The 12,475-nt window shown below is 34.2% G+C and overlaps 2 protein-coding genes across 2 annotated transcripts in view; both read left to right on the forward strand.

Moving 5' to 3' along the window:
• The window catches only part of LOC150086504 (nuclear pore membrane glycoprotein 210-like), a 185,977-nt gene extending 176,727 nt beyond the window's left edge, over window positions 1-9,250 (forward strand). Inside the window, exons 33-34 of the mRNA XM_090372185.1 lie at window positions 5,563-5,740; window positions 9,176-9,250. Of these exons, the coding sequence (XP_090228311.1) occupies window positions 5,563-5,740; window positions 9,176-9,250 (253 nt within the window). The remainder of the gene's footprint in view (window positions 1-5,562; window positions 5,741-9,175) is intronic.
• Window positions 9,251-12,182: 2,932 nt separating this feature from the next.
• Window positions 12,183-12,475, forward strand: part of LOC150086505 (nuclear pore membrane glycoprotein 210-like) — a 39,576-nt gene continuing 39,283 nt past the window's right edge. Inside the window, exon 1 of the mRNA XM_090371443.1 lies at window positions 12,183-12,342. Within this exon, the coding sequence (XP_090227569.1) occupies window positions 12,191-12,342 (152 nt within the window). The 5' untranslated portion in view covers window positions 12,183-12,190. The remainder of the gene's footprint in view (window positions 12,343-12,475) is intronic.

Below are 12,475 nucleotides of genomic sequence, written 5' to 3' on the forward strand. Positions count from 1 at the left end.
TAAAAATGTGTCCAATTCACAATGGATATGGAGATACAGCTGTTTGAAACTGGCCCACAGCTCCCTGAATCAGACGTGACCTAGAAGCAGTTATAACCTGACGCTGTTTGGTGTTATAAGTGTTGTTAAGAATGCCACACATCTTCACACATGCTGAGTATGACGATATGGGGTTTGTCTACAGTTTTTGTGGTGGAAGTGCTATTGCCACTTGTTGAGATTACTGTTGACGGTTTCCTAACCACAGAACGCTGGATTCAAGAGTGTTTACACCAAACTGTGTGAGACTGTTACAGTTCCCAGTGCTCATATTTCTTCTGAACATGCAAATGAACAAAATGTGGATGAAATAGAACACATTCTTCAGTTGGTAGAATGTAGTCCTACTATTCGCACACAAAGAATTTCTACAGGTATCGGTGTTTCACAGACAAAAGCATGGCGAGCATTATGTGAGCTTTGTATCCATTTCACATACTGCAAGTGCAACACCTTCAACCAGGAGACAATGCCCACTGATTTCAATTTTTCTTTGTGTAAATGCTAATCGCCAATTAATTCCATTAATACTGTTCAGTAATGAAGCTACTTTCACCCATGACAGTATCAACAACACCTATAACTCTGATAGGTGGTCAGACAAAAATCCACATGGCACTTTAGAAACAAATTTTCAATGTCACTTCTCTATAAATGTGTGGTGCGGTATCATCGACAATTAGTTGATTGGGCCTGTTGTGTTAATCATCTTACAGGGCCCATTTACTTAGAATTTCTGCAAAAAGAACTTCCACTACTATTGGAAGATGATCCCTTGGCTGCACAGATTGGTATCTACTTTCAGCATGATGGAGCTCCTGCACACATTATACCTGTTTGGTAATACAGTATCTAAATTGAACTTTCTCTGAACAAAGGATCAGCCTTGGTGGTCCCGTTCATTGGCCACCAAGGTCTCCAGATCGCACTCCATTAGATTTTTGTTTGTGAGGTTGGATGAAAAGCACAGTGTACAAAGAAAAGGTGAATACAAGAGATGAATTGCTTGCTTGCATTTTGGATACTGCTGCCCTCATAAAGGAATGCCACAACGACCTCAGAAGAACAACACGTCATATTATCACAAGTTGCAAAGTGCATTAAGGTTGACGGCGGGATTTTCAAACATTTATTGTGAACTGTAAAAAATTTGTCAATTATTTGTGTTTTTTTATCATTCAAAATGTCAATAAATACAAACAATGAGTCATTTGTCAGTCTTTAATACATCTCATGAAGGCTTTGTGTGTGCCAGTTTCAAACAGCTGTATCTCTGTATCCATTTAAAATTGGACACTTGTTTATATGAACTTTTTTACTCAGATTAATCGATATTATAACCTCCCAAAATATTTACTATTCCTCCTGAATCATCCTGTATATATGTTTTGAAAGTCATTTCAAATACATTCATTAATGTATGAATTGTCTTGAAATCTGCCAACTGTCATTTGTGTTTACAACTACCAGAACAGTACTACTCAGAGTGTGGACCACAAACCGGTACCTGTCTGCGACAGGTTGGAAATAAAAGAAACTGGTCCTTCATCACATATAGTTTGAGAAGTGATGTACTAGAAGACACTAATAAAAGTTGACAAAGAGTATTCTTTTTTAACTTTCTTTTTATTAATTTCTTTATTTATTCTTATATCAGTTTTGACAATAATTTCACTGTAATGTTGGGTGCTCAAATCAGAATAAGAATAATTAATATTTGAAAGTGTAGAAGATGGTATTACAAAGTTTTAATTTTTTTTACAAAACTTGACAATTCCATGGACAAGCTCACTCCACAGAGCTAATTCCTAATGGAAAACTGACTCTTCCAGAGTATGTGCTTCAACTCAATACTTTGAGTAACTGGGGTTCAAGCTTATTTAACTGCTAAATACAGGAACTCAACCAACTTACATAATACTCGACTTTACGTAAGTTTTTGCCCGCCAGTGCAAACTTTAAAAAAATCGTAGAAACGTATTTTTCATCCCGTAGCTCTATATAACTAAGCTATTTTCTCTCTAAAAGGTCATTTTTATAATGGAAATTGCACTACCCTTTCATCGTAATCATATATTCCCGTTATAAGAATCAATTTTGAATGCCTTTGTGATATTTTTCTGAAGGACGTTTATGGAGTTCATGACCAAAAAACAATATGCACTTTCCAGTTTATTGGACTTTTCTGTTAGTGTATCTAATTATAAACAGGTTGTAAACTCGATCTTATTGCATTTCTGATAATACTGATAACTGCATTGTGTGGGTTTTTACGCTATTATGGTGAAATGTGTTCCCCTTCACTGAAATCTTCAACACATAAAAAACAAATTTTCAGAAATTTGTTTTTTATATGATTGTTATGAAAAATCTTCATTCCTATTTACGTATTACAATGGTGAAGGGAAAGCAACCAACGTAAAGTGCAAGTGGTGGTAGTGCCAGGAAACGAAACAAAATTGATTTAGAAATGAAGATGAAAATGATTAAGAAGTACAAAGCAGGACAAAGTTTGTTATCTTATTACATGTGAATTGGGTCTCCTGCTTCAACAGTGAATACTATTTTAAAGGACAGTGCACGTATAAAAGAACATGTCAAAGGATCAATGCACTTGAGATTAACAGTGATCACAAAATAGCGTTCAGGTGCTGTATCGAAGATGGAACAGCTGTTAATAATATGGATGGAAAATGAGATTCAGAAGCGAGTTCCCCTGAGTCTAATGACCATTTAAGCAAAAGCAACAAGTATTTATAAAGATATTAAGGATAAGTACGGCGAACCCCAAGCCAAGTTTATGGCAATCAGCGGGTGGTTTAATAGGTTCAAGCATCGCACTGGTTTCCATAACATTAAAGTATGCTCTGAAGTTGCCAGTGCAGATTTTGCAGCTGCAGAGAGATTTTGTAATGTGTTGGAAAAAATTATCGACGAAGGCGGCTATTCAATGCAGCAAATTTTTAACAATGACGAGACTGCTCTGTACTGGGAAAAAATGCTGGATCGAACATACATTGCCAAAGAGGAAAAGACAATGCCAGGTTTCAAGGCATCAAAAGATAAGGCCATGCTCTTGCTTGGGGCTAATGCAGCGGGAGATTACAGATTAAAATCACTGCTTGTGTACAATTCTGGAAATCCTCGTGCATTTAAGGGCATCAATAAAGCCACCCTACCTGTGCATTTCCAATTGAACCAGAGAGCATGGATAACAATATCTCTCTTTCAGGATTGGTTTAAATGCTGCTTCATTCCCGAGGTTGAAAAATATTGTAAAGACAACGACATTCTTTCAAGATTTTGCTTCTATTAGATAATGCTTCTGGACATCCTACATATCTAGATGATATCAATTCAAACGTGAGAGTCATATTCCTACCACCAAACACAACTTCACTCATCCAACCTATGGATCAGGGTATTATTTTGAATTTAATTTCAAAGCATGCTATATACCATGCCATCTTAAACATTAATAAGGCCTGGGTGGAAATTACTAAAAGTTGTTTCTTCCATGGCGCATGGAAGAAAATATGCCCGCAGCACATAAAAGGCTTCAAAGGATTTGAAAAAGACAAATCATGTGAAGAGGTTACGGATAAGATTGTAAAGGTTGCAGGTTGATGCCAAAGACATGGAGGAGTTAATAGAGGAAGAAGAGAAGAAATTATCTAACAAAGAACTTATTGACTTGAAGGCAACAATAGTGAAAGAAGAAAATGCTGACGAAGCTCAAGGTGAAACAAATGAGCCAAGGCGCTTCATCACCAGCGAGATGGCAATGGGGTTTCGTGATATTGCATCGGCAATGGCAAGGTTTGAGAAGATGGATCCTGACAGTGAACGATTCTTAAAAGATAACAGAGGGGGTGAGTGATATGCTTGCTTGCTACAAAGAATTCTACAATGAAAAGAAAAAAGCCACTGTCGAGTCATCCATTAATATGTTCTTTTGTAAGGTGAGCGGCCGACCCTTCTAAATCTCCACAGCGGTGTACTTCACATCAGCTGAAGACGTCAGTTCTGATAACGATGCCTGAGAGGTAAAACTCACTGACATTATGCCTGTCTCCTCTCTTTTTTTTGTAATTTTATAATTTTGAAATTTTTTTACTTAAATGCTTTTGTAATTTTTCCTGCACATGAGATAAAAAATTGAATAAATACAATAAATAATTCTGTTCACATGTTTGACGAACATTTCTTTTTTGATTCAATCAATTCGGCGAGCCAGTTGCGGGTGCTGCACAAGCATAGGGGAAATTCCGACATAGCATTCCGCAGAAAGAAACCCCTTACGTAATTCAGGGAGTTCCTGTACGGCGATATTTCCTTTTATTCTCTACCTTGTAAACTCCTCTGACTGTGCATTTGTCCCCGAGTATAAACAGAAAATTTATTTATTTTTAAATTTCTAACTTTATACTATTATATGAACTTCAGTTCCCACCAAAATATCCTTTGCACTTTTTTCTTGCTGAAATCATATTTCAATTAAAATTTTTTTAAATTGTACTAGGCATTATAAAATTATTAATAACGTAATAATAATTGTACTTTTGGGCACATATTCTAGATTAATATGAATTTTGTAATATTTGTGTTTTGTATATTTATTTACCATTAAAAATGAAATAAAAACAGTTGACATCAAAGCTTTTATATATATCAAAAGCAAAAAGTTGTATATCCCATAAAGTTTATCCCATAAAGTTTTATAAAGTTTATTTATAAAATATGACTAATAACATAATACAAATATTCCAGCAATTTGCACATTCAAAAATGCACATATGGTACATTGCACGACATTGGGTAGTCCAAAGTCTCCATTTATGTGTGCAAGTATCAAAGATCAGAATTAATTTCATTCCTGCTTGATGTCATTCTGTTACGTATCAAGTAACTTTAAAATGTAATTTTAAATTAATTTTCAAGTACTACTAATGATGTCTTGATAGAGGTACATATTGTATAGTTTATTAATAAGTTATTAATATTAATCTCTGAGATTGTCAAGGAAGCCTCGACACAGTGAGGTGTTTTGCTGTTCTAAATGGACAATTTTTACACCTAATGACAGTGCAGTGCAATCTTCATTTCAAAATAAATAACTAAAATGATGTTGGTAATATTTTCATTTCAAAATAATTTTTTTTATTTTAATTATGTCTTTTCTAAGGACTATTTATAAAAGAGCCTGAAATATTTTTTTTTAGAATATTGGCAATATTGTATGGTAGATGTTTTTATTATATGCATCATCATATCAAAAAAATTACTGTCTTTTAATTAAAAATGTAATTATCCTTCATTTGCTTGGGATAAATTCAATCACATAAACACATACATGAAATAGATAATGATGATTTTATAATGAAAATAATTATATTTTAATAAAGCTTAAATTTTGTGTGTTCATTCATTCTGTTTTGCTGTGACTAAGTTTCCGTGCATGCATCTAATGATTTTAGCTATTATGTGCCCAATTTTTATTTAATAGTAAACATAATTTTGTAGATATGAAGTTTCCAGAGCAGCATATCGTATATATCCACTTGGTAATAGTCAACAGACTGTTGTCACAGTAGACAATCAAGGACTCTTGATTGCTTCTTCACTGCCAGGGGATGATATTCTTTTAGTTACTGTCCAAGAAGATTTTGAAGTTATACAGAGATTAACAATATTAATAAAGGTATGTATTGCATTTATCTCATTGTAATAGTAAATTTTTCCATACACAATAAGAAAATAGTAAATTTTCAAACAGCAAGAAGTTTGGCACTTGTTGTTTGAAAATTTTCTTGAAAACTGATATAGCATCAACCAACTACCTGCTTCTGTACAATGCCAAACTGCCTCCGTAGCCAGGTGGGAAGGAGCAGCAGCAGTGCGTAGCACACGCTTCTTGATTAGACCGGGGGTCGAGCCCGTCACCACCAAATACGGAGGATGCGGAAAGGTCAGGGAATGACCACCGCATATCCCAGAGAAGTATGGCCTTAATTGCTAATGCTCCTAAAAACCAAATAACAACAACAACACAATGCCAAACAGAGGTTTGTTCCGGCAATAAATTACTGTATAACTGAAAGAAAATTTTTGCACGTCTTGCAGCCACCCTTTCTCAATTTAAGTTTATGTCCCCTTATATGTGTTGTCTGAGAAAGAGTAAGGATGCTATCCACATTAAGTTTACTCAATCCATTTAAAACCTTAAGCACTTCAATCAAGTCTTGCAGCAAGTGCCCAGTTTTCAGATGCTGCAATTTTTCAGAACTGAAGTCTTCTTTAACTAATCTTGTTGCTCTTCTCTACACCTGTTCCAACAGATCCACATCCTCCTAAAATGAAGGTTCCAGATCCACATGTGGTACTCAAGATATAACCTAACCATCGCCTTATAAATGGGATAATTACCTCCTTATCCCTACTGGAAAAATTCCTATAAATCATTGACAGCATCCCCATGAGCTGCCCTGGCAGCCTATCTGCACTGCTCGGAGAACAGTGATTTCCCCACCCTTGCGAGCACCTCTGGCCAAAAGTTGAGCCATGATATTACTGTTTATTGTTTGTGCATAATCAAATCAACATCCTTTCAGGATTTTTTTCAGTCTAAAAAAATCTAACATCATGAAAATCAGCATGCTGCTTTCTCGCTACCCTGTGCTTGCTAACAATAATGCAGGTTGTACAATTTTTCTGGGTAGATTTTACAACCTGTCATGTGCAGCTAGTGAAAACCTTCTCAACTCTCTAGTAGTCCATTCTGGCATCATCACTATTATACTATGCATAGCACATATTAACAAACTCTGTATTCACCAGATATGGTGAATATGGTAGTTGCTGGACAATTCCATGGGAATTGCTGAACTTGAGTGATTCGACGTTTTGCAATTCAAAAATCTACAAGTAGGTAATAAAAAAATCTGTACAGTTAGTGAGTAAAAAATCTGTGCAAGTAGCGATAAATGCATTAGCACATTATCGTAGTGAAGCAATCAGTCTTGGAAGTTCCACTTAATCTCCAATTATGATACATTCAAAAATATTTCATCATTAGTCAACATTCAGACAAATTGAAAGCAACTTGCTGATGGTGCTCATGTTCCTCTGTAAACAGTTGCAGTATCAACATTAAAATTGAAAAATACATAATTCAAAGGCAATTTCTTGATTAGTTAAGCTTTGGTCATTTCATAACAAATTTTGCACTTGAGCACAGTTTCATCATTTGTGGAAGTTGAGGACCAGCCAGATCATATTCAAAATACTCTCCCTCCCTTCCTTTTGAAATAACAGTGCTAGTCAAAACATCATGCCAATTACAGAGTTGCCATATGCTACTTTAGATCAGATTGCTCACCTTCAGTTTTTCCAACATTCTGAAATATGGTGGGATGTTAAAAAGGTTTTTTTTTTTTTGGATGATAACAGACTGCCTTAAGTGAGTGAACTGCTTACTGCATAGAGGGGCGAATTATGTCTAAAGATGTATTATACTTTATCACAGTGCACTCTGTTGTCTCAACAAACATAATTAGGATACTTTTTTGAATATTCCTCATATTAGTATTATTGCTTAGCTCCTCTTAAACTTTTTTGTGACTGAAATTTTTGTATTATCAAAGAATTAATATAGAAGGTATTTTTTAAAAGCAGTTAACTTTTAGCATTTATTGTTCACACAGTTTTTTATTGTCAAAAAAGGAGAAAATAAGCTGGTATTACTCTTATGATTAAAGAGGCCTGTGTGCTCTGGATTCATTATTACTATTGTGGATTATTGCAGACAGAGCGAAATGGAGACAGAATAAATAATGACAAGTTTTAATATTAATTGGAAAACACATATATTAAATGAGATACATACAAAAGTTTTTGTCAGTTTGTTAACCTTCATCAGTCAAACTGACAGTTAAGAGTGTGGAACATGAGGACGAGTACTGCCAGTCATGTATATGAACTGCGTGATGTGATGGTTAATTGTTGGATGAGTGCCTCCGTAGCCAGGCGGGCAGGAGCAGCAGTGCTTCTTGATTAGACCGGGGTTCGAGCCCATGACCACCGCATATCCCCGGAGCAATATGGCCTTGGTTGCTAATGCTCCTATAAAAAAAAAAAAAACAATAATTGTTTGATGTTGAAGCCTATGGCTATGACGTATGTGAACATTGCCAACATTTGTCATTCATGTTCTGCACTCTTAACTGTCAGTTTGACTGATGAAGGTTAACAAACTGACCGAAAGCTTTTGTATGTATCTAATTTAACATATGTGTGTTTTCTAATTAATATTAAACTTGTCATTATTTATTCTGTCTCCATTTCGCTCTGTGTCTGCAATAATCCACAATAGTAATAGTGGTATTACTCTTATTTTTCTTTCCCAGTTCCTATTAAACATTTTGGGAATTTAGGATTTTTGTATTATCTGGCATCATGAAAATCAGCATGTTGTTTTTCTGCTGCTCTGTTCTTGTTAATTATAATATATAGTTGTAAAATTTTACAAGTATGCAACTCACTTGATCATCAGCACTCCATCAGTCCATTCCGACATATTTTTATGATCCTAAACCAGTTTTACATTGCTTGTTGATTTGTACCTTATATTAAAATGAAAAATCCAGTTACTTCAAAAACAGCTTCTTAATAGAGGTCTCCTTTGTTTAATTGAAAGTGTAAATAACAAAGCTGAAATGTGTGTTGCACAACCATCCAAATTATATATATAATTTGCTTGTGTCTCTCTGTCCATGTGATGCTCTTTGAACTTGAATAACTCAAACGCTAAACAAGCTTTGAACCCGATTCCTTTTGCAATAGGTTTTATTTAGCAGCAAAAAAGAATCCAAAAAAATTTTCTGACTGATTTTCAAATCCTGAGAATTGATTTAGTTCCCAGCGAAACTAACTTGCCATTTATTTTGAAGAAAACACAATTTCTGAGCTTTTGTCATCGCAATCAACAAATTTCAGTCATAATTTCAAACGGAGTTTTTGCTCATGGACAACTTTATGTAGCAGTTTCCAGGTCCTGATAATTTTGATACAATAATTGTAATTTTTTTAAAGGATGATATAGTTATATGTGTAAAAAATTATCAAATTGCATTTTTAGTCATTTTGTTACCCGGGTCCATACCACTGGCACCTTAGCTATCAGCAGCTGAGGAAGAGGTTACTTCGATATTAATCTTTACTTTTTCTCAGAAACAGTTTTGGCAGCGTACTTGCCACAGGTATTCTAGTACAGCCAAGCCTCGCATAATGCGATTTTCAGTTACCGCTATTTGAAAAAATTATACCACTTTTCACTTTACACAATGCAAATTTCCAGTTAGCGTGATAATTTTTTGTGATAGTTGAAAAAGATTTGAATAGCATGATAAGCAAACCACATTGGGTTTGAATTGCTTAGCACACACACATCAGGTGGGCAATAAACAGGCATTTGCCCGCTGCCCACCTCAGTGATGTTCCATCAACCATCAGAAGGAGATGTGTTACTTGTTTGCCTCCCGCTAATAAAGTCACATGCAAACTTGCATTTAAAAACTAATTTTAAATTGAATGCAAAAAAAATTTTTAATTTTTAAATGAGCCAGATGAAAATGTTACTGCAAAGGAGATAACGGTAAAAGAACTAGATGTAATCTTTCGTTTCGCAGAAAACCTCAAAAAAAGGTTTGAGGTTCTCTTCGATATTTATTTCACCAGGGCCTAGAGAAGATTGTTATTATTATTATTATTATTATAATTAGCCATATGGTGCAAGGAAGCTTGAGGCTTTTGCTGCACCAGCCAAAAAAAAAAAAAAAAAAAAATTCTGAGTTACCCCTGAGAGAGAGAGAGAGAGAGAGAGAGAGAGGTGTAAGAAATAGAAGGGAGTCACCAAGAAAGAGAAGAATGATGATATCCAGCTCAGGACCCTGGGTGTGCCAAGCCCATACTCACCAGATGTGAGCCCTTGTTGTCGGCTATTGGAAATTGATTGATGGGGGGGGGGGGGAAGCCAAAGCTGTCCAAATATTTCCATAAAAAATCGTTTCTTAATTATGTATTTTGTGCAATAAACATCTATAATTATTTTCATAATCTTTTACATGGTATACAATTAAAAAGTTATTTAAAAGGCATTTTTAAAATTCTTTATGGACATTACTGAAGGTCGTGGACCAATTGATTATTATATTCAATTAACGCGTGTCTGTTTTGCGTGATGCGCTCGCAGAACATGTTAATCGAGGCCAGCCTGTATATCCGTATCCCTCCAGAATATGTACTATATTTGCTGATATAGATTTGCTTGACTTCTCTATGTCAAGCTGATATAGAGAAGTGTCAGCCCAAGAGGGCTGACACTTCTCTCAAAACAAGTTTAAGAAAACTTGTTTTGAAGTTAAACATGATATCACAGTTACAGTGGAATCTCGATTTAATATTACCCCATTTAGTTTCCAACTAAATCCCAATATAAATAATGTAAGAAATTTGAAGCCTTCCAGAACTTGCCTTGATTTCTGTGACTGTAGTAAAATAAAAGTCATGTTTTATCTCTGTCAGAAATCGTAACTGTACAACTGTGATCTTTAGTATATTGATGGAACGTTGGAAATTGGACTTTCTTGCCATTGTTACAGTAATGTACATGCACTGATTTGAATCCCCCCCCCAAACTAAAATCAAATATATACTATTGCTGGTTATTACACATTGAATGCAAACTAAGGTCATGCTGCTTAAGGCATCACAGTTAGTTCTCATGGGGTTGTGCTTTGTACATGATAGTAAAAAAATAATAATAAAAAATAAAAATTTCATCACTAATTTTTTTTTTTTTTTTTTATACTTTGCTCATTGTGACTAAACAAGAGAACTGCTGATGATTATGGAAAGAAATAAAATTATACAAAAAAGTATTTTTAAAAAAATCCCCATAAACCCATATTTCACACCATCCCAACAATAGAGATGGTGTGAAAATTTTATGCTGTATAATAAAAAATAAAAGTGCAAAACTGAAAAATTGGGACAGAGCAATAAGAGAATGAGCATAAAAGATTTGACATACTGGTTATTAGAATTGCATAAGGTATCTTTCAACTGCCTGTCAACATTATCTCCAGTTCATCGTGTAATAATAATAATAACAAACACATTATGTTTACTTCCTTTGTCATTAATTATTTTAGAAATTTGCTCGATATTTATTATTAATTATGCAACATTTTCTTTAGGTATTTATGTAAAGAAATTATTTTATTTTAATTATATGTAGCAAGTCTTATAAGAAAAGCTGAACAGGTTCTTGATAATTTTGCATTAACCCCTGTGTAGTGAAAACCTTGATCTATTATAAGAAAAGTCATTCCCCAGAAATTTAGTAAATAGAAATTTCACTACTTGAGCTCGTTTGCAAATTAGGTGAGATATTAAATCATATTTTTTGATTGCTCCTGAGCAGTTAGTAGTTAATGAATGTGAACTTGATATATTTTGCAACAAAGAATTCATAACTTTGTACTTTCTATCAATGCTAAATGAGCAAGAGATCAGGCACATATCTGATTTTTTACAATGTACCAGTTATTAATAGTCAGATGACAGATTAGTATTTGAGCACAATCCGATTCTTTTTATTTTCATCATATGGCGTGTCTATTTGTTTATTAAAGCCCTATAGGACTCTAAACAAATGGATAATTCATCTTTTTTCCCTGAATTCCCCCCCCCCAATCCCTACGAACAGTAATATATTATTCTTAATTTTTATATCACCTAACACCACCTGTACTTATTTCACCTCTTCCCTGATGAAGGATCAAAAATTATGTCAAACTATGGAATTGACTGATGTTTTAATTTAAATGCAAATTCTTCCAGGAATGTGTTACTCATATTAGTCAAAGAAGGGGGTGTATGCATAATTAAAATATATAGTCATATTCAGTGAAATATAGTATTCAACTGATAATACTAGGATGCTGATTGGTTTTTATATTATTATTATTTTATGTAAAGAATTACATTATAATACCACAATATATTAAGAATGGAGATTAGTAGGCTCTTCATTAAAAATAAATTGTCATTATTATTGATTTAATTGCAGGTTAGAGAGGTATCATATCTAATGATCAAGCCTAAAACATTAATAAGAACAGGAGAATGGCCACTAGTTGCTATTCCAGTTGGCTTTACTATGTTGTTTGGAATAACTTACCATGATAATATTGGACAGACATTTCATAGCACAAATCTCCAGTTGCAACATAGGCCCAGCAGGTGAGCTTTTAAAATAATGTGAAAAATTTATTTATAGATAACTTTCGCCACTGAAATTTTTAAACTTGAGTATAAATCCATAACAGATACACGTATTGTATCTGTTATGGATTCAAGAGATCTTTTGTGACAT

This window comes from Mastigoproctus giganteus, chromosome 4 (genome assembly GCF_048544385.1).
Source record: "Mastigoproctus giganteus isolate SK-2022 chromosome 4, ASM4854438v1, whole genome shotgun sequence".
Classification (NCBI taxonomy): Eukaryota; Metazoa; Arthropoda; class Arachnida; order Uropygi; family Thelyphonidae; genus Mastigoproctus; species Mastigoproctus giganteus.